At 47.8% G+C, this 20553-nt stretch overlaps 1 protein-coding gene across 3 annotated transcripts in view; it reads left to right on the plus strand.

The window, feature by feature from the left end:
• Positions 1-663: 663 nt before the first annotated feature.
• CRIM1 (cysteine rich transmembrane BMP regulator 1) overlaps positions 664-20553 on the plus strand; it is a 327869-nt gene continuing 307979 nt past the window's right edge. For all 3 annotated transcript variants that reach the window (XM_075924932.2, XM_075924933.2, XM_075924934.2), the window contains exon 1: positions 664-1410. In XM_075924932.2, coding sequence (XP_075781047.1) covers positions 1074-1410 — 337 coding nt within the window. In that variant the 5' untranslated portion in view covers positions 664-1073. The remainder of the gene's footprint in view (positions 1411-20553) is intronic.

The following is a 20553-nucleotide window of genomic DNA, read 5'->3' on the forward strand; positions in this document are numbered from 1 at the left end:
TGGGAGCGCGGCACCCAGCCCTGTGGCGAGGTGTTTGTCCGCGCACTTATACGGGCAGGGCGGCGACACTTCCCAGCCAGCCAGGTCTTTATATGCAACTCCCTGGAGGAAGCCAGAAAATCGCAGCAGAGCCCCCGGCACGCGGGCACCTCCGCCCCAGTCCTGCGGGCACCAGCCCCTCCCCGGAGCGCAGCAATGCCCCCTCGCTCTGGGGCTCCGTGGGCCTGGGCTGAGGAGAGTTGGGGGGGGAGGGGAGTCTCGTCCCGGATCCTTGTACCGCAGGGAAGGGAGAGGGGCTCCCTCAGCTCTGCCGGGCGCGGGACGCTGTCCCGGCTTCCCCTCTCCTGCAGGGGCTGCCGCCTTCTCAGCCCGTGCGGGGGCCCCGGCAGGGGCAGGGAACTGCGGCCCGCAAGGCGACACGGCTCTGCCCGCCCCCGCGTCGCTCCGCCTCCGCCCGCGCGCGGAGCCCCGGGCGAGGGAAGGGCGGAGGGAAACTGCCGCCGCGCTGGGGCCCAGGCGGCTGCCGCTGCGCCTCTAGCTCAAGAGCTGGGGCTGAGGAGGAGGGGGCGGAGCCGCCGCGAGTCGCTTGGCCAATGAGCGAGGTGGACGGAAAGGCAGGGCGGGGCGATGGCGCTCGCCGCCCAATGGGGGCCGGGGCGGGGTCGCGTGCGGAGCTGGGAGAGTCGCAGGCAGCCGGAGGCTGGAGTCCGGGCTCGGGCATCGAGCGGGGCAGAGCAACCGCCACCCTCCACCCCGCGACCCGCAGCAGCAACCGCCTCCTCGCGCGCCCCCTCGCACGGAGCCGACGGGGCCGCGGGAGCCCGCAGGGGGCAGGCGAGGGGCTGACGGACGTTGCCTCCCGGAGGAGGAGCGGGTGGAGCCGCCGCTGCCGCCGCCTGGAGCAGAAGTTTGGCTGGCGCCGCAGAGAGGAAACTTTTCTCGGGGGGCCGGAGGCGGGGGCTGCGGGCAGGAGCCGGCGCGGGGCTGGTTCGTGCTGGACTCTGGGATCCGGGACCTAGCGCGGGAGCTTCTGCGCGGCTCCCCCGGGGCCGGGCCGGGCTGCGGCGGCCGGGATGTACCTGGCAGCGGTCTTGGCAGGGCGGAGGCGCCCGGGCGGCGGCTGGCACCTGGCGGCGGGGTGGCTGCTCTTGGTGCTGCTGGGCGCGTCCGGGACGCGGGCGCTCGTCTGCCTCCCCTGCGACGAGTCCAAGTGCGAGGAGCCCAAGAGCTGCCCCGGCAGCATCGTGCTGGGCATCTGCGGCTGCTGCTTCATGTGCGCCCGGCAGCGCAACGAGAGCTGCGGGGGCGTCTACGGGCTGCACGGAGCCTGCGACCGCGGGCTGCGCTGTGTCATCCGCCCCCCGCTCAACGGGGACTCCATCACCGAGTACGAAGTGGGCGTCTGCGAAGGTAAAAGCAGCGGGCCCCTCTTCCCAGCTCCTGTCAGGGCTGCCCCCCCCGCCCCGCCGGGCTCGGTAGCTTCCCCTTTCCCGCTGCGGAGTTTTTAAGCTCCTTTACCGGGAGCGAGAAGCTCGTTCGCAGCTAAAGAGCTGGGGAAAGGGGTCCCGTCGCTTTGTGGCTGGATCGCTTCCCTCCGCTCGTCCAATGTTGAGTCTGTGTGAGCTGCGGAGCTTTTAAATGCTAATTGCGTTGAATAGTAACGGCTCTCTGCTAGGTGTCTGCTCTGCGTTGGGGGGCCGGGAGGCAGGACCACGATCCTGCAAGAACGTGTAAGGCTGGCTGATGACTTCCCCACTTGCTCTTGGTAGAGTTTACCTTGTTTTTCTCCCCCTGCTCCTCTTCTTCCCCCCCCCCATTAATTCCCTGTGCAGTTGGAAAATAATCACGAATCTCTCATTTTCGATCCCTTCAGACGATCGAGGGCAGGTGCCCTTTTTATGTACTCGCGGTTCTGGGGAGTTGTACTTATTCCCTCTCCTGCGTTTGTTTTTAAAAATGCCATTTCGATTGCTTCAGTTTAAATAAGGGTTTCGCTTTTTTTTGTTTTGAGGGACATCGGAACTGTACTGTTTGTTTCCTTCCAGCATCCTTTGGTATCAGGGTGGTAGCCTGGGGTTTCTCGTTATAGCCTTGTTTCTTTCTTCGACATTAGCAATGGCTTTAGTCCTGCCAGCCATACCACTTCTTACGTGAGGCTGACACTCGCAATCTGGATCGGTAGAAATAGTGCTCTCTGGTAGAAACTTTTTTGCCTTCACTCTAACTTTCGGGCAGCATTTCACTGAATGTTGCAGCTGAGAAAACCCTGTGTTTTGAAACGTTGAATCTAAATTTGATAGTTTTGAAGTAGTTTGTTATAAATTCAAAAAACTCTTGCAATCTCGAATCCATTTTCATTCGTAGATTGTTAATTACTGTCGATTCGGTCAACTACTGATGCCCCTGCCAAATTTCTTGAGCAGATTTAAAGCGCTTGAAACAACAGCCTGGCAACTTGCCCTCGTGGAATAAACAGAGCTCAATAATACACGTGATGCTTATTCCGGATTCCCTCTGTGTAAGGAAACACAAAGGCTGATCGTCTGTGGCAAACGTCTCCTTCCTGTTCCTGTCACTTAACACCTTCCCTCCTCCCTCAGCTCTCTCCTCCACCCCGCATGATGAAATGCGTCTCTTCCCTTTTTTCCTACAAGGGAAAAAACCCATATGGCTGCAACTCATCTCCAGCCTACCAGTCTCCCTTTGCCTGTTTCATATGGGTTGAAGATGATTAGATACTAGAAATGCATGCATATATTTTCCCCTGTAGCTTGCTTGATTACAAGTGACAGAATGGGTCCCGGAATCTGTCATTTGTTGGATAGCTAAAGAAGGGAAGGTTTAAAATATGTGAGGAAAAATGCATGATTTTAAGACATAGGAAATAGTAGTTCTATGTGGGAAATGCATTTTTTAAGACTGACTGGACAGTTCTGGAAAGTGAGAGGAGCGGGTTTACTTGGCTTTAGGGCTAGAGGGCAGTAAAGAGTCCGGAAATATCTTTTTTTAAGGAGGAGGCATTCGTCCAAAAACTGTTTGAAAACAACAAAACACAACACAACAAAACTCAATTTAAATAAAACAGCCATGTTGACAAAGCTAACAGCATTCTACATATCATGTTTATTGCTGAACATGATTTCAGTGAATTGTAAACCACAACATAAATATAAGAGAAGTTGGTGTGATCTGTGTATACAAAAACAAATGGAATACAATTCTTTCAGGATTCATTCAGTGGGGTTGCAAGGGCATAGCTGAAGTGAGAAATGGGTTGTGTATTTTTAATGAATTAGTAGGTAACTTTTTCAAGAGGCTTGCTTGATTTATTCAATTTTGCATTGGTTTTTCTTTCCCACATAAATAGAAACAAATTGTATTTAAAACTGTGTGTGTGTGTGTGTGTACGTGTGTACACACACACACACACACACACCTCAAATTATAAGTATATAGAAAGGTATGTATGATTAAAATATGTTTCATTTTGGATAATGATTCCAGTTCTTGCATGTTCTAAGTACAGGCATAGTATGATCTGGAGAGTGGAATAATAAAAGCTTACAGTAATTAAATGTCTTGACAAACCAGCTCTCTTCATGTATCATAATGTGGACTTCTCTGGAAGTTTAAGAACACTTCATCCTTTTTGAATTGATGCAGTATGAACATTGCATGATTTCAACTAGTACCATCCTGTATACTCTTAAAAATAGAATGACACATCCATTTGGCAAGATTATATTTCATTTAGTACTCTAACTGGAAATTAGTTTCAGTTGTTTCTGTAGCAATAATCAAAGAAATAATTTAGGAACTTTGGGGGGTACTTTGAAATAAGTTTTTAAGTAGTTGCTGCCTTTACCAAATCTAGAAGATATTACTAGGATAATGGTTGCTTTATGTAAAGTTCTGCATTTTAATTGTCTTGTCTTAAACCACGAAATTGTGCAGTGTGTACCTTGCCTGTTTTTGATTGGGGTGGAAATAATTGTAGTGTTGTATCTATAAACTGTTGAAAGGACTTGTTTTTAACTAGTCAGTTTACATCTATAACTTACAGGTAGAAGTATGATGGGGTAGATTGTCTGCCTTATTGGTAGCTGGTAATACTATATGTAGTATTTTCTTTACTGGCTAATGGGATAAAATGAATTATTACAGTATGCAGTATGACATGTCCATTGCAGTGCATGCAGTTCTTCTATAACAAATGTGCTTGAATAAAAGTGAAATCCACTAGCTAAGGAAACAATGTATGTAACTGAATAGAAACAGATACTCTTTTTTTTTTTTTTGTCTGTTCCTTTCACTGCAATTTTTACACTGAAATGACCCCTACTGGTTACAGCTATAAATGTAGAAATTTTTTATTTTATGGCTTCATAAATGGCTTAGCTGAAACAAATCTGACATAGATCCTTTCTGACACATTCCTGTTGTCAGGTTCTTACACTTATCTTTAGACTGATATTATTTATACCTGCTGCAATTACAACTACTTCAGGTGATGCCATCGTCTCAAAAAGCAGTATCTATGTCAGGGGTGGGGAACCTCAGGCCCCAGAGTTTGGAAATTTTTTTTCTTCTCACTTGTGTATGGCCTCTGACTGATTTCCCCCCCCCCCCCCCCGGGGTCAGTGGCTGTCAACCCAAAAAGGGTTGCCCACCCCTGATCTATGCCATCTGCACATTTGGTGGGACAAAGTAGTTTTGTGATGGCTCTTTCAATGAAGGAATTTATATTCAGAATTTTTCTTGAGTCCTGACATGCTGCAGTCAGTGGTGTTGGTACTTTAAGAAGTGGGTTATTCTTTATGAATTGGTGCTGAACACACATCAATATAGTGTTACAATAACCTTTGCTACCTCAAGGGTTCCACTTTTGTGTTGATCTAGTTTTCACGCTACTTAGGTTGAGATTAATGCATGGTATCTAACGTTACTTTTCCTCATGAAAGCAAAGCCCAGGGGAGAAATTAAGAATTCTGTATGTATTTCAGAAAGGGACGGGGTAGCCAAATTTACTCTTTAGACAAAAATGTGTTATGGAGAGCGATTTTATTTTTTGTAGTCTCTGTAATGATAACATTAGCTTAGTTATGTGTTAAAAGGGTATAAACAAGAGATTGGTGTGTAGTTTTTGTATCTTTTAAAATGTCAACATTTTAATATGTAGAAATTTAGTGTTTCTTGGCAGGTTAATTGATCCATCAGATATGAATATTATCAATCAACTCTACATGCCGTGGACTAAAAGGGGGGGGAGTATTACCAATGAAAAAAATCTTACTGTAACTCTTCCTTTTTGATGCCTTAGGACTAACTAGATCGCTCATTGAGAACAATTTTTTAATAAGTAAAGGAATGAACAGCTGTCTGTTTTGATTAAGATACTTGTGTATAAATGAGCCTGTAATGTAATTGCATAAATTGGGTTTTCCATTTAGTGCATTTATTTGGGGAAACAGACTCTTTTTTTTGTTTGTTTGTTTAACAATGTAATCTATGTAAATTGTTTGAAAGTGATCTTAGGAAATTTTGGTCAACTCAAACTTGAGTATTCTGCTCTGTTTGCTGTACTATGGTGCCTATTACTATAGTATCTGAATGCCTTCCATTAGTGCATTATATGTTGTTAGCATCGGTCAAGTGTTCACCCATTTCCCCAGTGCTAGATGTTTGTGCAATGGAGTGTCTTGTTCTGATGGGTGAGAGGGTTTACATATACGCATGATGCTACTCATGTATTGGAGAAAGCCTAGTCAAAGGAAGTGCTCAAAGCTAGCTACCCCAAACATATGGTTAAGCACTTAATTATCAAGTAGTCTATCCTCCAGAAATAAACACCCGCAATTCCCATGGACTTAAATCAGGAGTGGGAAACCTTTTTTGGATCAAGGGGCCACTGACCCACAAAAAAATTGCTCAGGAGCCACATACAAGTGAGACACCCCTGACTGAGAAGGAGAAAGAGATGTCCCACATTCCCCTTTTTCCTGCAGCCTTGTGATGGCATGAGGGGAAGCCCTAAGCCTCAGGGACCAGATCCAGGCAAGTTGGGGGCCACATCTGGCCCCCAGGCCTGAGGTTTCCCATCCCTGACTTTAAATGAAAGTTGTGGGTATCCTAGATGTCTTAAATATAAGAGAACTTACTTATTTTTGTTGCTTAGATATAAAACAGGGTGCCTAGACTTAAAATACACAAGCTTTAAAATGTGACCTTGTTTTTTGACTTCAGAATTGTAAAGCATATTTTTTAATTGAAATACTTGGCATGCAGTTTTTTTCATGTAGCTGCTAATGGATGGGTGTTCATACCACAAACTTAACAGTGGTCTGTGGGTCAAAGTTCATTTTTTTTCATATGATTAATTCCTACTGTTCCAAGTGAGGACACATGTGCAGCTTGGAGAAACTTGAACTGTTGCCATTACTGTACTTATTAGTGGGTGTGTATATTCTCACTCTCTGTGGTTGTCCAAACTCTTGTTTCATTAAGACAATATTCACTTGCTGGATTTGTGACTAGATTTACCAAGTTAACTTAACCAGAGGTGGCTGAAGTCCCTCCATTCTGTTTAAGGACACCTCCATTGAGTTGTATCTTGCTGTGAAAGTAGATTGGGTGAGAGAGGTGGACTACAGGTTGCACCTCCCAAATCCAGGATTCTCTCATCTGGCAACATCCGTGGTCTGGCATGACCATGGATGTTCTGAATGAGAGAGCCCCGGGGCCAGCAGCTTGGAGCCAGTGTAACCTTGACAGTCTACTAGCAGCGGGCTGCAGCAGCCACCCGAGTGGAGCACGATCAGGGCTGTTTGCTGCCTGACAGCACAGCCCAGACCACAGCAGCTCAAGAGGGGATGTCTCGCCTGGCTGTGTCAGCCTGGGAGGTGGTGGGAATGCAGCAGTCTGATCAGTGGTGGCAGCGTGATTGGGGCTGCCTGCCGCCTGGCATCAAAGCTGGGTTTGGTGCGACAGCCTGGCAGGGGAAGTCAGCTGCAGCTGCCTGGTAGAATCAGTGTGGCTGGGGCCACGTGCTGTGTGGCAGTGGCGTTGGGACTGCAGCAGCCCGATTGGACAGTCTGCCATTTGGCATTGAGGCTGGAGCTGCCCGGCTGGCTGGAAGTGGAGCCAGGGTCTGAGGCTGGCCTGCAGCCAGACCAGCTGTGCTGAAGGAGCTGGCAGCTGGGAGGAACAGCAGGTTGAGGGGCTGGTATCCGGGAACCTCCCCATAACCATTAAATTCCCTCATCTGGGATCGAGGGTGCCGAACAAGAGAGGTCCAACCTGTACTTTTTGTTGTTGCTTTATCAATGGTGAAGGCATATTTTTCCCCCCGCCCCTACGTGTATGCTTTTTGCCTTTGGCTTGTAACTACCTTTTTTCCCTTACAAACTTAGAATTTTTAAAACTTCTCTCCTACTGTTCCTCTTCCTAGAGAGAGGTTTTGATTACTTCACAAAAGTGTCTTAAATAGGTTGGAAACTTACATGGCAGCAGATACTAAATGAGTAATTTATCAGTGGCTTTGCAACTGCTTTGGTTTGTTTTAACTTGTTGCAATTGCTGAAATGAACTTGAAATAACCAGACTAATGAACTATCTCGCAGAAGTCTTCATAAGCATCTTCCCAAGCATCCCATGCCCGCTGGTAGCCAGGGAAATTCTGCTTTGATAATAAGGTACTGGAGCAGAAATGGGGGGGGGGGGGGAGAGAGAGAGAGAGAGAGTATTCATCTCTGTTAATAATCTTTGAATCATATACGCTATATGGCTTGGCCTGATGTGGGATTCAGTTAATCTGTCTAAAGCTTTCTCTTTGTTTTCTGAAAACAAGTTAAAGCTATCTGTAGCCTGTTTCAAACTTGCCTGGTAAGAAACTAGCTACATGACGTAGTGATCACCCCAGAGCCCCCCTGTCTGTCTCGTGCTGTGGTAGCTGCTTGGGGGCTGTCCTGGCCAGGCTCTGGGGTCAGTGTAGTCTGTTCCCACCCCTCTACCTGCGGGTCCCCACTTGCTGGCAGGGCTGTGGCAGGTGGAACAGTTGCTCTGTGCAGGGTCCCTTTGCCTCTCTGTGGAAGTGAGCGGAGAGCCAGGGCAGCTCTTGGGTGGGCCATGGGTAGACTCCCCCACCCCATTGCTTCCTTCTCCCCCAGTCCCACTGCATGCTGGCAGGGCCAGGGCAGGCAGAGTAGCAGCGGCAGCATGTGTGGGGCCAGGGCTTCAATTCCATGGGGGGATGTCCTAGCTCTGTTTGGGGTGTCCTAGCTCTGTGCCTCCTGGTAGAAGTGGGCAGGGAGCTGGAGGCGATTGCTGCCAGCCCATTGCTTCCTTCTCTCCCAGCCCACCTGCATGCTGGTGGGGCTTGGATGGGCAGAGCAGCAGCAATGGTGCGCGTGTGGGGGAAGGGCCTCAATCCTATGGGGGGGGTGTCCTGGCTCTCCGTGAGGTCTCAGTGCCACCCGGTGGAGGCAGGTGGAGATCTAGGGTGGATCTTGGGAGCTGGCACGAGTGGTGAACCAGGTTGGGGCTTTCTTCACTTCCCTCTTTCCAGTGTACCCCGAAGCTGATGCTCCAAGCCTTCTGGTGGCGCAGGCTCCCCACTGCATTGGGGAGAAGGGGCGGGCTGGGTTCAAGCCACAGACTACCTGGGAGGTGGCTGCAGACCACTAGTGGTCCGCAGACTGCACTTTGAAAACCACTGTTCTAGTGGCTAAAAATTACTGCTTAGTCTTTAGTCAGGTTGGTCAGTTTGTCTCTTGGGAAACTGTAACTTGCCTGAGCAATAGGAAACCTATGATCTTTTTGTAAAAAGTTTCATATGAAAAAATATTGAAACTACTTCCTTTAGTGAGAAGACACGTCAGAAGTGTAGCAAAGTATAAGTGCACCTAGCTTATCTTTTTCAAAATGCAAGAATTGTGCAATACAAAAACACCATAGTAAAATCAAAGTACAGCAAATCTAAAACTGCTAAAGAAAATTAAATTGTGTAGATTGCAGCCATAAAGTTGAAGTGGTACACTGTTGAGTAAGACTGAAGAAAGGATTAAACTTTGAAATTTTTTAATGTTTTACTAGACTTGTTCTTTTTTTTTGGGGGGGGGGGGAAGGTCTGAAATGTAGTAACTGTTTGTTTCTGGGAACTGATTTTTAGGGTCTTTAGCATTATTTTACAGTTTTAATGTTGAGGGACTCTTATTAAAATAGCTATACAATGTGCCTCTCTGAAAGCTTAAAGTTTAAATATTCCATTATTCTACATATGACACAGTTTGCTGCTTGTAAGAAGAGGGGTCAGTAAGGGCATGTCTACACTACAGATATTATAGATACTACATGTTTGTTCTAAATAACAAGGCGAGCATTTACACAGCAAGCTCATTACTTCAAAATTATTTCAAAATAATGGGCTTCTTAGGCATTATTCCTCATAAAATAAGGGTTTATTATTTCGGAACAACACCATTTCAAAATTGCTATTTTGAAATAGGGTGTGTGTGGATGGTACAGCTGTGCTTATTTTGAAATAATTAGCCTCCAGGGCATCTCACAACTCCCCTGGTAGCCACTCTGTCCATGCCCCTCAAAACACTGAGTTTGCCTTCCACTGCTGCCTTTAAAGTTGCAGGAAGAAGGGAAAGGGCTTGTGTCACCACACCGGCCCTGCCAGCCTCATGGCACACAGCTGTCTGCAGAGGAGCCATGGCCGGCCACGGTGTTCCCTTAGAGCCCCCCCATGGCTGCAAGCAAACCTGCAGCCAGCTTGGAAGTCATTGCCCGGGGCAAAAGAAGACACCCTCCTGGACTGATGGAAAGATCAGTGGATCTCACTGAGATCTCAGGGAAAGAGACCAATATGCAGGATCTCCACACCAAGAGGTCTATGGCTATGAAGCCTGGCACAGAAGGAGCACAGCTGGATCCTGGACCAGGTCTGGATGAAAATTTAAAGAACTCCAGCAGTTGCACACCAAAGCCCAGGAGCAAAGTTCCCACGTGGCACCTCACACCTGCCGCTACTTCGAGCAGCTGGATGCCATCCTGGGAGGGGGGCAGATTGTCCTTCCCCTAACCCTCCCCCCCCTTCATTGTGGATTCCGCAAGGGCGGGGGCTATGGAGGAGGAGGAGGAGACGACCAGCCTGGACAGTAGGCCTGCTAGCCAGGAGGTCGTAATCTCCCTGGAGCCAGTAAACCTTTCCCAGGAAGTCTCTCAGGGTATGTCTACACTACCCTCCTAGTTCGAACTAGGAGGGTAATGTAGGCATACCGCACTTGCAAATGAAGCCCGGGATTTGAATTTCCCGGGCTTCATTTGCATAGCGGGGAGCCACCATTTTTAAATCCCCGCTGGTTCGAACCCCGTGCAGCGCGGCTACATGGGGCTCGAACGTGGAATGAGGTGTACTGGTAGTTCGGAATAGGAATCCTAGTCCGAACTACCTAGTTCAAGCCCCGTGTAGCCGCGCTGCACGGGGTTCGAACCAGTGGGGATTTAAAAATGGCGGCTCCTCGCTTATGCAAATGAAGCCCGGGAAATTCAAATCCCGGGCTTCATTTGCAAGTGCGGTATGCCTACATTACCCCGCTAGTTCGAACTAGCGGGGTAGTGTAGACATACCCTGAGGACTTGGATGAGGCCATGGACGGCACTTCAGGAGAGTTCCATCACTTTCCCTAGACACACATGGGGTGCTGCCCAACAGCCTGTGAATGAACACTCATCCCCATGAGGCTTTTACACAGGAACCTTTCGCTCCTCATGAGGTTCCTGCACAGGTGTGCCTCGCTCCCAACTCCATGGTGGAACACCTTGCCACCACTAAGGTGAGGTCAGGGGAAACACACAGCAGTGCCGCATATGGCAAACAGTCATGGTCACACTCTTTGACAGCATTTGGTCCTGGGCAAGTGCGGCGATGAGGAGACAGATCCCCTGCATGGGAGCCTGCCTGGGGGAAGAAGAGGAGGAGACTTCCCTGAAAAGTGGTGTCTGCCACTCACACATACCTCTCCCAGTACCCTTCCTCCTCTCCTCTTGCCGGGGGTAGGGGGGGGATAGAAGTTCTCTCTCTGCAGGCTCCATGTATGTGGGACATGGAAGGAAGCTGAGCCGTCTCTGTCCCTCCCTTCACACCACCCAGAGTCGCCTGGCCTGGCCTGGCCTGGCCTGGCCGGCACCTTCTCATGCTGTTTGTCCCCAGGACATGGGGATAGCAAGGCTCCCCTGGGATGTCCATGCCCCTGCAGCACATTGCCCGCTATCTAGGCAGCAGCTGGCCTTGCTCGAAGCACATTACCATCATGTGAACCGAGACCCTTGGTGTTGGCTCAACAGTTAGGGCTAGGCTTCATGCACATTGTCTCCTGGGATACTGCCGTTCTCACATTTGTTCACAGCTGGACCAGCAGTGAGCACAGTGTGTCTAGCACCTCCAGCAACATTAGCATGCCCCTGCGAGGCCCCCCAGCGTAGGCGACCCCAGAATGAGCTGGCGAGGGAACACGTTGAGTGCCTGTGTACCCTCCAATGCAGTTTCGAGTGGGAGTACCAGGGGCAGCTCTCCGGCCTAGAGGAGTGCTGTGCTGACTGGGTTATGAGCCCTGGGGCTGTTGCTACACTTCAAAGGTGTAGACGCCCTAATCAAATAATCAAATTGTTGATGCAAATTGCATTGACTATAGAATTAGCCCATTAATCTAAATTTAACATCGCTACTGTGGAGTGCTTACTCACTGCCATTGAATGCTCCAGCGGTCACCTTCAGCACCCACTCCCCTCCAAGTCCCTCTAGCACCTGCCCCTGCCCCTCTGGTTTCTCCTCCTAGGGATCACAGGGCACTGAGGGCTGTGCATATGAGGCAGTGTGACCTCTCGGGCAGCTGAAGCATCTCAAAGTGCCCGAGGCAGACACCAGTCCCAGCCACATCCCTGAGCCCTTCTTCTCCTCCCCTCCTTGGTTCTTTCACCAGATCATCCCAAGGTCTATATTGCCCAAATAAAAAGCACAGAGTTCATTGTTCCAAAACAAAAAGTCTGGTTTATTTTATCGCAGGGGAAGGGAGGAGTGGGGTAGGAAGGGCACAGAGGGGCAATGCAGAGCCTCTTGTGGAGAGGCTGGCGGGGCGGGGAGGGGGAAGGTAGAGTCTCACAAGTGGCCTTGTCTGAAACTCTCCCTCAAGGCCTTCCAGATGCACAAGGACCCCGATGGGTTTGCCGGATGGCAGTGGTGTCCGGCTGCTAAAAAGCCCAGGCGAGCCACTCTGCCTCTGCCCTCATTTTGGAAAGAGAGTCTCTCCCTTGTTCTCACAGAGGTTGTAGAGAACTCAGCAGGCCATCACCATCTGGGGAATGTTCCAGTTGCTGAGGTGGAGGTGGGTGAGGAGACACTGGAATCTCTTTTTGAGGTGGCCGAAGCACTTTCCACAACTCTGTGGCACCTGTTGAGCCTGGTGTTTAAGTGCGTACGTTAGAGGGGCCCAGATATCCCATCTAGGGTTTCAGAAGCTAGGGGAACAAGGTGTAGGCTGCATCACCCACAGTGCACATAGGCATGTCCACAGGCACGTCTACCTTCCCGACCTTGATGGTGTGGTTGGGGGTGGGGAGAGAAAGCGATGGCATACATCCCGAGGAATATGTTAGAGTTGTGAAATATACAAATGTCTTGTGCCTTCCCTGACCACCCAACATTAATATCCATAAGCAGCACCTGTGGTCTGTGAGGGTCTGCAGGATCATTGAAAAGTACCCCTGCCTATTAATGTAATCAGAGGCCTGGAGGTCAGGGGCAAGGATGAGTATGTGGGTACTGTCAATGCTCCTCTCCCCCATAGTTGGGGAAGTCCATGGAGGCAAAGCTGGCGATGATGGGGTCCACATTACCCAGGGTGATGACTCTCCATAGCAGGATGGCATTGATGGCCCTCACCACTTGTAAAAACAAGGAAACACAGAATCACAGGATTTCAGGAGCTCTCGGGAGGTCCCCGAGCCCAATTTGCTTCCCACAGCAGAAGCATCCCTAGCTCCCTTATCCCTGATGGGGCTTTGTGAAGCTGGGACTGCAAAAACTCTAAGGACTGAGGCTACATCTACACTGCAGAGTTTTTGTGCAAAAACGGCTCTTTGTGCAAAAACTCGCGAAGCGTCCACACTACAGGTGCGTTTTTGCACAAGAAAATGTACAGTAAATCGCAAGAAGAGGGCTTTTTGTGCAAGAGTTAGTCCTCTTTCTACGAGGAATAAGCCTTTTTTTATGAGAGCTCTTGCACAAAAAGTTGTGTGTGGATGGGCAACAGGGGTTTCTTGTACAAAAACAGCCTACCGGAAAAAGCACAGGCGCTCTGCCATTCTGTTAATAGCAATCAGAGCTTTCTTGTGCAAGAACGTCCATGCAATGTGGACGCTCTCTTGCCCAAGAACTTTTTGAAGATGATCTCTTCCGCAAAAAGGTTCTTGCGCAAGAAGCGTGCAGTGTAGACGTAGCCTGAGATTCTGCCCTTCTCCCTAGGGAAGCCATTGAAATAGTTCCCCGCCCTCCTGGGAAAATAGCAAGAGAGTCATACTGCATGAGCATGGCTCCGACAGTCAATCTCCCCTTGCTGAACTAGTTCCTGATGGAATAGTAGCTGTCCGGTGTGGTGAGCTTCCAGGGGCGATGGCAACTTGCTTCTGGAAGGGGATGGTGGGTTGTATGCGGGTGTCCTGTTGCCAGAGGGCAGAGCAAGCCACTCGCAGAGCTTCATGAAGGTATCCTTATGCACGCGGAAGCTCTGGAGCCACTGCCCATCATCCCACCACTCCAAGTCGATCTGGTGCGCTGGCGCCAGAAGTAGCAGTGTGCTAGGGAGGATGGAGGAGACTGTGGGGCAGGAGCACCTGGGCTGGGGTGAGGAGGTACCCTAGTCTCACTTGGCCTTCTTGGTCCTGCAATGCCGCAAGGGTGACCTGCATTAACTGTGCCAGAAGGTGTAGCAGGAGGTCTAATAGCCCAACCCCACTTTGCAGCAGGTCTGGCTCCATGCTGGAAGTGCTGTGGACTATGCTGTCCCTCAAGGAGGTAGGCAAAGGAGACGAGTCTGAGATATGGGTGGAAATTTCCTGTTTCTCCTCTATTTTGATCCTTGTGGCACTGGTTTCTCTTTGGGCCAAGTACAGTATAATTTTCATATAAAATGGTTTTAAAGGAAGCTTCTCACATTTTTTAGAAGTCAGACCCCCATTTTCAAAATAACTTGTCTGTGAAAACTCTTTGGAAAAAATAGCTATTGAAAATCTTACCCTTGTTTCTGTGGTGTTAGGTATCTTAGTTCCAGGCATACTAAAAAAAATGTGCTTCTAAATAAGATCACTTTTTTTAAAGACAGTAGATGTGATTGCAGAAACTATTTTTGTGACAGAACCCATACAGTTCTTCATGTTATCATGAACACATTGTGTCTGTGTCTTGCGGGGGGAGGGGAGGGAGAGGAGGGATTGTTGAACAAGTGTAGACATTACTGTGAATGCAAGGAGTGCAACACCAAATTTTCCACACGTCCAAATTAAAGAAAGCTGAGTGGAAGAAGATGTTAGGCCATCTAACTCATTTACTAAGAAGTGGAACCAGTTAGACTGCTTTTAACAGTATTCTACCCAGCTGTAGGAATTAGCAGGGCTCGACAAACCACGGCAAAATCCACTCGCCAGACCCACACCGCACATGTGCCAGACCCGTACTGTGCATGCATGCACCGCCGGGGAACAGGGCGACCGGCTGAAATCTACACACCACAGGCAATTAGCTACACGGATTTGTCGAGCCCTGGGAATTAGGATTTCTGTACTTGGTTTTGGAAATCAGTTACTCTAATGATCCATACATTAATAAACTTCTTTTGCTGACATTTAGCTGAAACTTGCTAAATCTTCTTGATTTGTTCTAAAATCCTCCATTAGGATGAATCCTTTCAAATAACTCCAGACTAAGCAGATAGCGATAATTAGACAATTTGGCTGTATTTGTCAACTTTCAGTAATATGTGTTGCTCTTCTTTAAACCCTCTTCAGCTTGTCCAATGTGGTTGCATTGGTATTTTCTTGGAGTATAACAGTTTGCTTCTGTAGCTGAAATAGCATTTGAATTGCATGGCGTCATATGAAGCTGAGATCTAGATTATTACTGTGGTCCAAAGATCTCTGAGGGTATGTCTACACTACAAAGTAAATTCGAACTAACAGACGTTAGTTCGAATTAACTTTGATAGGCGCTACACATACAAACCGCTAGTTCGAACTTAATTCGAACTAGCGGAGTGCTTAATTCGAACTAGGTAAACCTCATTCTACGAGGACTAACGCCTAGTTCGAATTAAGTAGTTCGAATTACGGGCTGTGTAGCCACTTAATTCAAACTAGTGGGAGGCTAGCCCTCCCCAGCTTTCCCTGGTGGCCACTCTGGGCACCACCAGGGAAACTCGTCTGCCTCCCTCCCGGCCCCGGAGTCCTTAAAGGGGCACGGTCTGGCTATGGTGCCTGTGCCAGGTGCAAGCCTGCCAGCACCCAGCCAGCAGACCCTGCCACCTGGCACGGCACGAGCCAGCCACCTGCTGCCACCCAGCCCTCTGCCTCTTCCCGGTACCAGGCTAGAGGCTCCCAGGAGCCTGCACAGGGCTGCAAGAGGTGGGCGCCCGCCTGGTCTAGTGCGGAGATCGTGGACCTCATCGAGGTTTGGGGGAAGCCTCCAATGTCCACAACCTCCACACTAGGCACAGGAAAGTGGCTGTCTAGGGCAGGATAGCTGCCAGCCTGGCCACCCAGGAGCAGGTTTGCATGAAAATCAAGGTGGTCCAGTGAGATGCCCGACCCTGAGCCCTGAGCTTAGAACATAAGAATGGCCGTACTGGGTCAGACCAAAGGTCCATCTAGCCCAGTAGCCTGTCTGCCAACAGCGGCCCACCCTAGGGACCCTGGAGGGGATGGACCGAAGACAATGACCAAACCATTTGTCTCGTGCCATCCATCTCCAGCCTTCCACAAATAGAGGCCAGGGACACCATTTCAACCCCCTGGCTAATACCACTCCATGGACCCAACCTCCATGACTTTATCTAACTTCTCTTTAAACACTGTTCTAGTTCTAGCCTTCACAGCCTCCTGCAGCAAGGAGTTCCACAGGTTGACTATTTGCTTTGTGAAGAAGTACTTTCTGTTATTAATTTGAAGCCTGCTACCCATTCATTTCATTTGGTGCCCACTAGTCCTTCTATTATGGGAACTAATGAAGAACTTTTCTTTATGTACCCTCTCCACACCACTCATGCTTTTATAGACCTCTATCCTATCCCCCCTCAGTCTCCTCTTTTGTAAGCTGAAAAGTCCCAGTCTCTTTAGCTTCTCTTCATATAGGACCTGTTCCAAACCCCTGATTATTTTAGTTGCCCTCCCCTCTCTCTTCCCCTCTCTCACATCCTTTTCCCAGTCTCCCCCGAGGTTAATCCCCCCCTCCACCCCGAGTTTTGTTAAATAAAGAGAGTTTCTATTTTTGAACACACGTGTCCTTTATTTTGTACATCAGGAAAGGGGGCTAGAGGGGGTAAGTGGAAGGAGGTGAGGGAGGAATGGGGTAAGAGCCCCCCATGGGGAGGACTGGGGTGGCTCTGCAGGCTCCTTGGGGTGGAAGCTCTCCTGCAGCCCCCCAATTGACCCCCCCCCTCCGGATGGCAGCCTGCAGCAAGTGCAGCCGGGCTGATGGCCGAGTGCTGTGATGTGCCGAGTGTGGGCGTTCAGGGCACTCCAAGCCAGGACTGCTATGCTGTCCCTCATTGAGTTAGACAAGCGAGTGGGGAACCCCTGAGAACTGTCTGTCCGGGATGGGGGTCGGGTCCCTTTAAGCACAGCCCTCGGCTAGCCTGAGACAGCAGCTCCCCGCTCTAAGTCCAAAATGCTAATTTGAACTAGTTTTTAGGTCTAGATGCACTAGTTCGAATTAGCTTAGTTCAAATGAACTAATTCGAATTAAGTTAGTTCGAATTAGTGCTGTAGTGTAGACATACCCTTATCTAGTTGTGCAGCATTGTTAATTTTTACTTTAGGTTGGTTATTCTGTTTTTAACACTCCACTGTTTTTATTTATTTATTTTTTGGTTCTTCACTCAAATTTTACCTGAAGGCTTTCATTCTTGTTCTGTATCTTGAACATAAGAACTTGTTTGAACGATATCAGTTTAAACACTTCTTTGACTTTTTAAAAGCTTTTGTACTTCAGGGTATGTCTACACTACCCCGCTAGTTTGAACTAGCGGGATAATGTAGGCATACCGCACTTGCAAATGAAGCCCGGGATTTGAATTTCCCAGGCTTCATTTGCATAAGCGGGGAGCCGCCATTTTTAAATCCCCGCTGGTTCGAACCCCGTGCCGCGCGGCTACACGGGGCTCGAACTAGGTAGTTCAGACTAGGTTCCTATTCCGAACTACCGGTACACCTCGTGGAACTAGGTTCCTAGTCCGAACTAACTAGTTCGAGCCCCGTGTAGCCGCGCTATACAGGGTTCGAACCAGCGGGGATTTAAAAATGGCAGCTCCCCGCTTATGCAAATGAAGCCCAGGAAATTCAAATCCCGGGCTTCATTTGCAAGTGCGGTATGCCTACATTACCCTCCTAGTTCGAACTAGGAGGGTAGTGTAGACATACCCTTAGATACTTTCATACTGCTCTCTTACCCAGTGTCAAATGGGAGATGGAGTTAGTGGTATTTTCCCCAAGTTCTGCCCCTTGGGGTGTCATGAGGTTGTATGCTACCTTATTAAAATTGTTGTATGATTAGTCCTCTTCTCTCAAATATGTTGATCAGCTGTGAAATACACGTTGAACCTCCTAAATCCAGGACTCTGGTCTGGCAACATCCATGATCTGGCAGGGACACGGATATTGCTGGGCCAAGGAGCCCTGGTGTCGGGAGCAATTCAGGGGTGGGAAGCCCCTGAGGGACCAGGTTACATCTGGGGAGCTCCAGCCCTGGCCGGGGAACCCTCGGGATCAACGGGCCAGTAGTGACTGAAAGGCACTGGTGTCAGTGGGGTCAGGCAGTGTTTGGGGAACCCCTGGCATCAGCAAGACCAGGTGGCTTCTGGGGAGCCCCTATCCAGGCTGGAGAACCCCAGGGTAGGGTGGGTGGGAGATGTAGGGGAAAACAAAGCAGCTTTCAGGAAAAGATTATTGGCTCCTCTATTACTATTCAAGTTCTTGAAGTTTCCCTTAACACTTCAGAAAGAGGGGTCAAGTTTCAGTTGGGGACATGGCAAGTTCAAATGTACAGATAGTGGCTCTTCTTTTTATTTATAAGTTCCACAGGGTATACCTCTAACTTACTTTTATTCATCAGGTTTGAGTGGGCTTTCTGCAGAGTCACTCATCCATAGAACAAATAAAATATCCTGAACTTTGTCCAGCCTATCATGTTAGCAAAAAGGCTCATAAGCCTGCTGTTTCTCATTGATATCTCCTGAAGGAATCTGATAGATTATGTTCAGAACATGGGGTCATCTAGGCATAGGTGTAATCAACACATAGAACATTTCACATTATCCTAGCTTCATTAACAGAACAGAGAAGTCAGCAAAGCTGACCACTTCTACCTTCCTGTTAGTCTGGAGCTGGGTTGTCACAAACACTGGTCTTTGCTGATTACTTAATTTGACCTCTTGGCCTACATCCTAGATGGGTTTAAAATTAAATACAAAATACAGTCTGAACAATTCACATGTTTAATACCTTAAAATTCACTAAATGGTTTGTCAGAAGCATACTTTCATTTACTCTTAAACACCAAAGGTGAATCTAAATAACTAAGGGTATGTCTACACTGCCACCCTAGTTTGAACTAGGGTGGCTAATGTAGTCATTCGAACTTGCGAATGAAGCCCGGGATTTAAATACCCCGGGCTTTATTTGCATGTTCCCGGGCACCGCCATTTTTAAATGCCCCGTAGTTCGAACTACTTGCCCGTGGCTACACGCGGCACAGGCTAGGTAGTTCGAATTAAAGCTCCTAATTCGAACTACTGTTACTCCTCCTGCCCTAGGTAGTAAAGAATAAATGATGGTAAAACCTCAGGGTTATGAACATCTTGGGAATGGAGGTTGTTTGTAATGCTGAAATTTTTAAAATTCTGAGCAAAGCATTATGGTTGTTCTTTCACATCTTCTGCACATTAACATAATATAGCTTTAACACTTTACTATGCAGAAGAAAAATGCTGCTTTCCCCTAACTTTTTCAGTAGCTTGTTTAACACTATACCATATTGTCTTTTCTGTATTTTATTTGTGTCTGCTGGTACCTGATTATGTACTTGTGGTTCCAGTACCAAATGTGGTCTGTGGGTGATTGGTCAGTTTGTAACCTCTGGTATTTTTTAACTTTGAGATTCTATTGTAGATTACTTCACTTATAGAAGGATTATTACGGATTGTTGCATGACCTTTCTGATAGGTTTGGGCCCAAAGAGGCTTTCAGTATAGGGCAGTGTTTCTCAACCAGTGGTACAAGTACCCTTAGGAGTTCTTGAGAAGTCTGGGGGGTACATCAACACAACTGAAATTTGGAGAACACTGAATTTTTGTGTTAAGTTTTACAGCGCTTTATTATTTTTGTACTTTTTGCACCCCAAAATTTTTTCGTCTGCCCGGCTATGATTAAGTTGTTTAAACAAATGTGTTGCAATGGTAGAAAAAAAAGTGTCTGAAAACTGAAGGTACTGGGGGTACTTATAATTTTTTTTAAAAGGGGGTACTTTATAAAAACAGGTTAAGAAACACTGGTATAGGGCATGCATTTTCTTCCTCTATCCTGCCATGCAAACCTATTGCTTCTGGTTTTTTAAAAAAGTACCTACTACAAAGTAAATTCTCTCCTGTTCTTTAAGAACTTCATTTAAATATTTCAACATACTCAATCTCCATCCATAGAACAGATTTATAGTACTTAGTTAATTTGCAACAGTAATTCAGGGATGAAAAATTGTCTGGAAATCCAAAATATGAACTTATTAAGTGTTGAATATTCTGTTGGGTTTTTTTTTAGCAGTAAATCTGTGATGCGATGACCTTTTGCTGTTGCTATTCTTAGGTAAAATAGTACAGATAGCAACATTTTTGGTAGCAAAACTGGCAGGAAGAATGTAACAGACTGCTACAGTAGATGTCCTTTCATTTCACTACAAACTAATATGGGTTAGGTTTTTGTATGTGGGTGTTTTTGTGCTTGAGTATCATATGTAATGTACTGTTGAGAACCGTAATAGCCTAATTGGGCTTTCATAAAAGTTATTAGTAAGAGGCATTTGATTTGTTAGAAAGACTTGTTAACAGCTTTTAAGGTAACTAGAGTGAGCTGAATTCAAATATGGTTGTCTGGGGTGTATAAAGGTATTTATTTGCAAGTTTAAGGATCTGAACTTGAAAACTGAACTTTTGGTAATAACCTTTTTTAAATCAGCAGGATCAAATTATGTTTAGACTATCAACTTGTAATACATTTCTCTAGACCTCTTAGAGG

Source organism: Pelodiscus sinensis, chromosome 3, assembly GCF_052426305.1.
Source record: "Pelodiscus sinensis isolate ZL-2025 chromosome 3, ASM5242630v1, whole genome shotgun sequence".
Classification (NCBI taxonomy): domain Eukaryota; kingdom Metazoa; phylum Chordata; order Testudines; family Trionychidae; genus Pelodiscus; species Pelodiscus sinensis.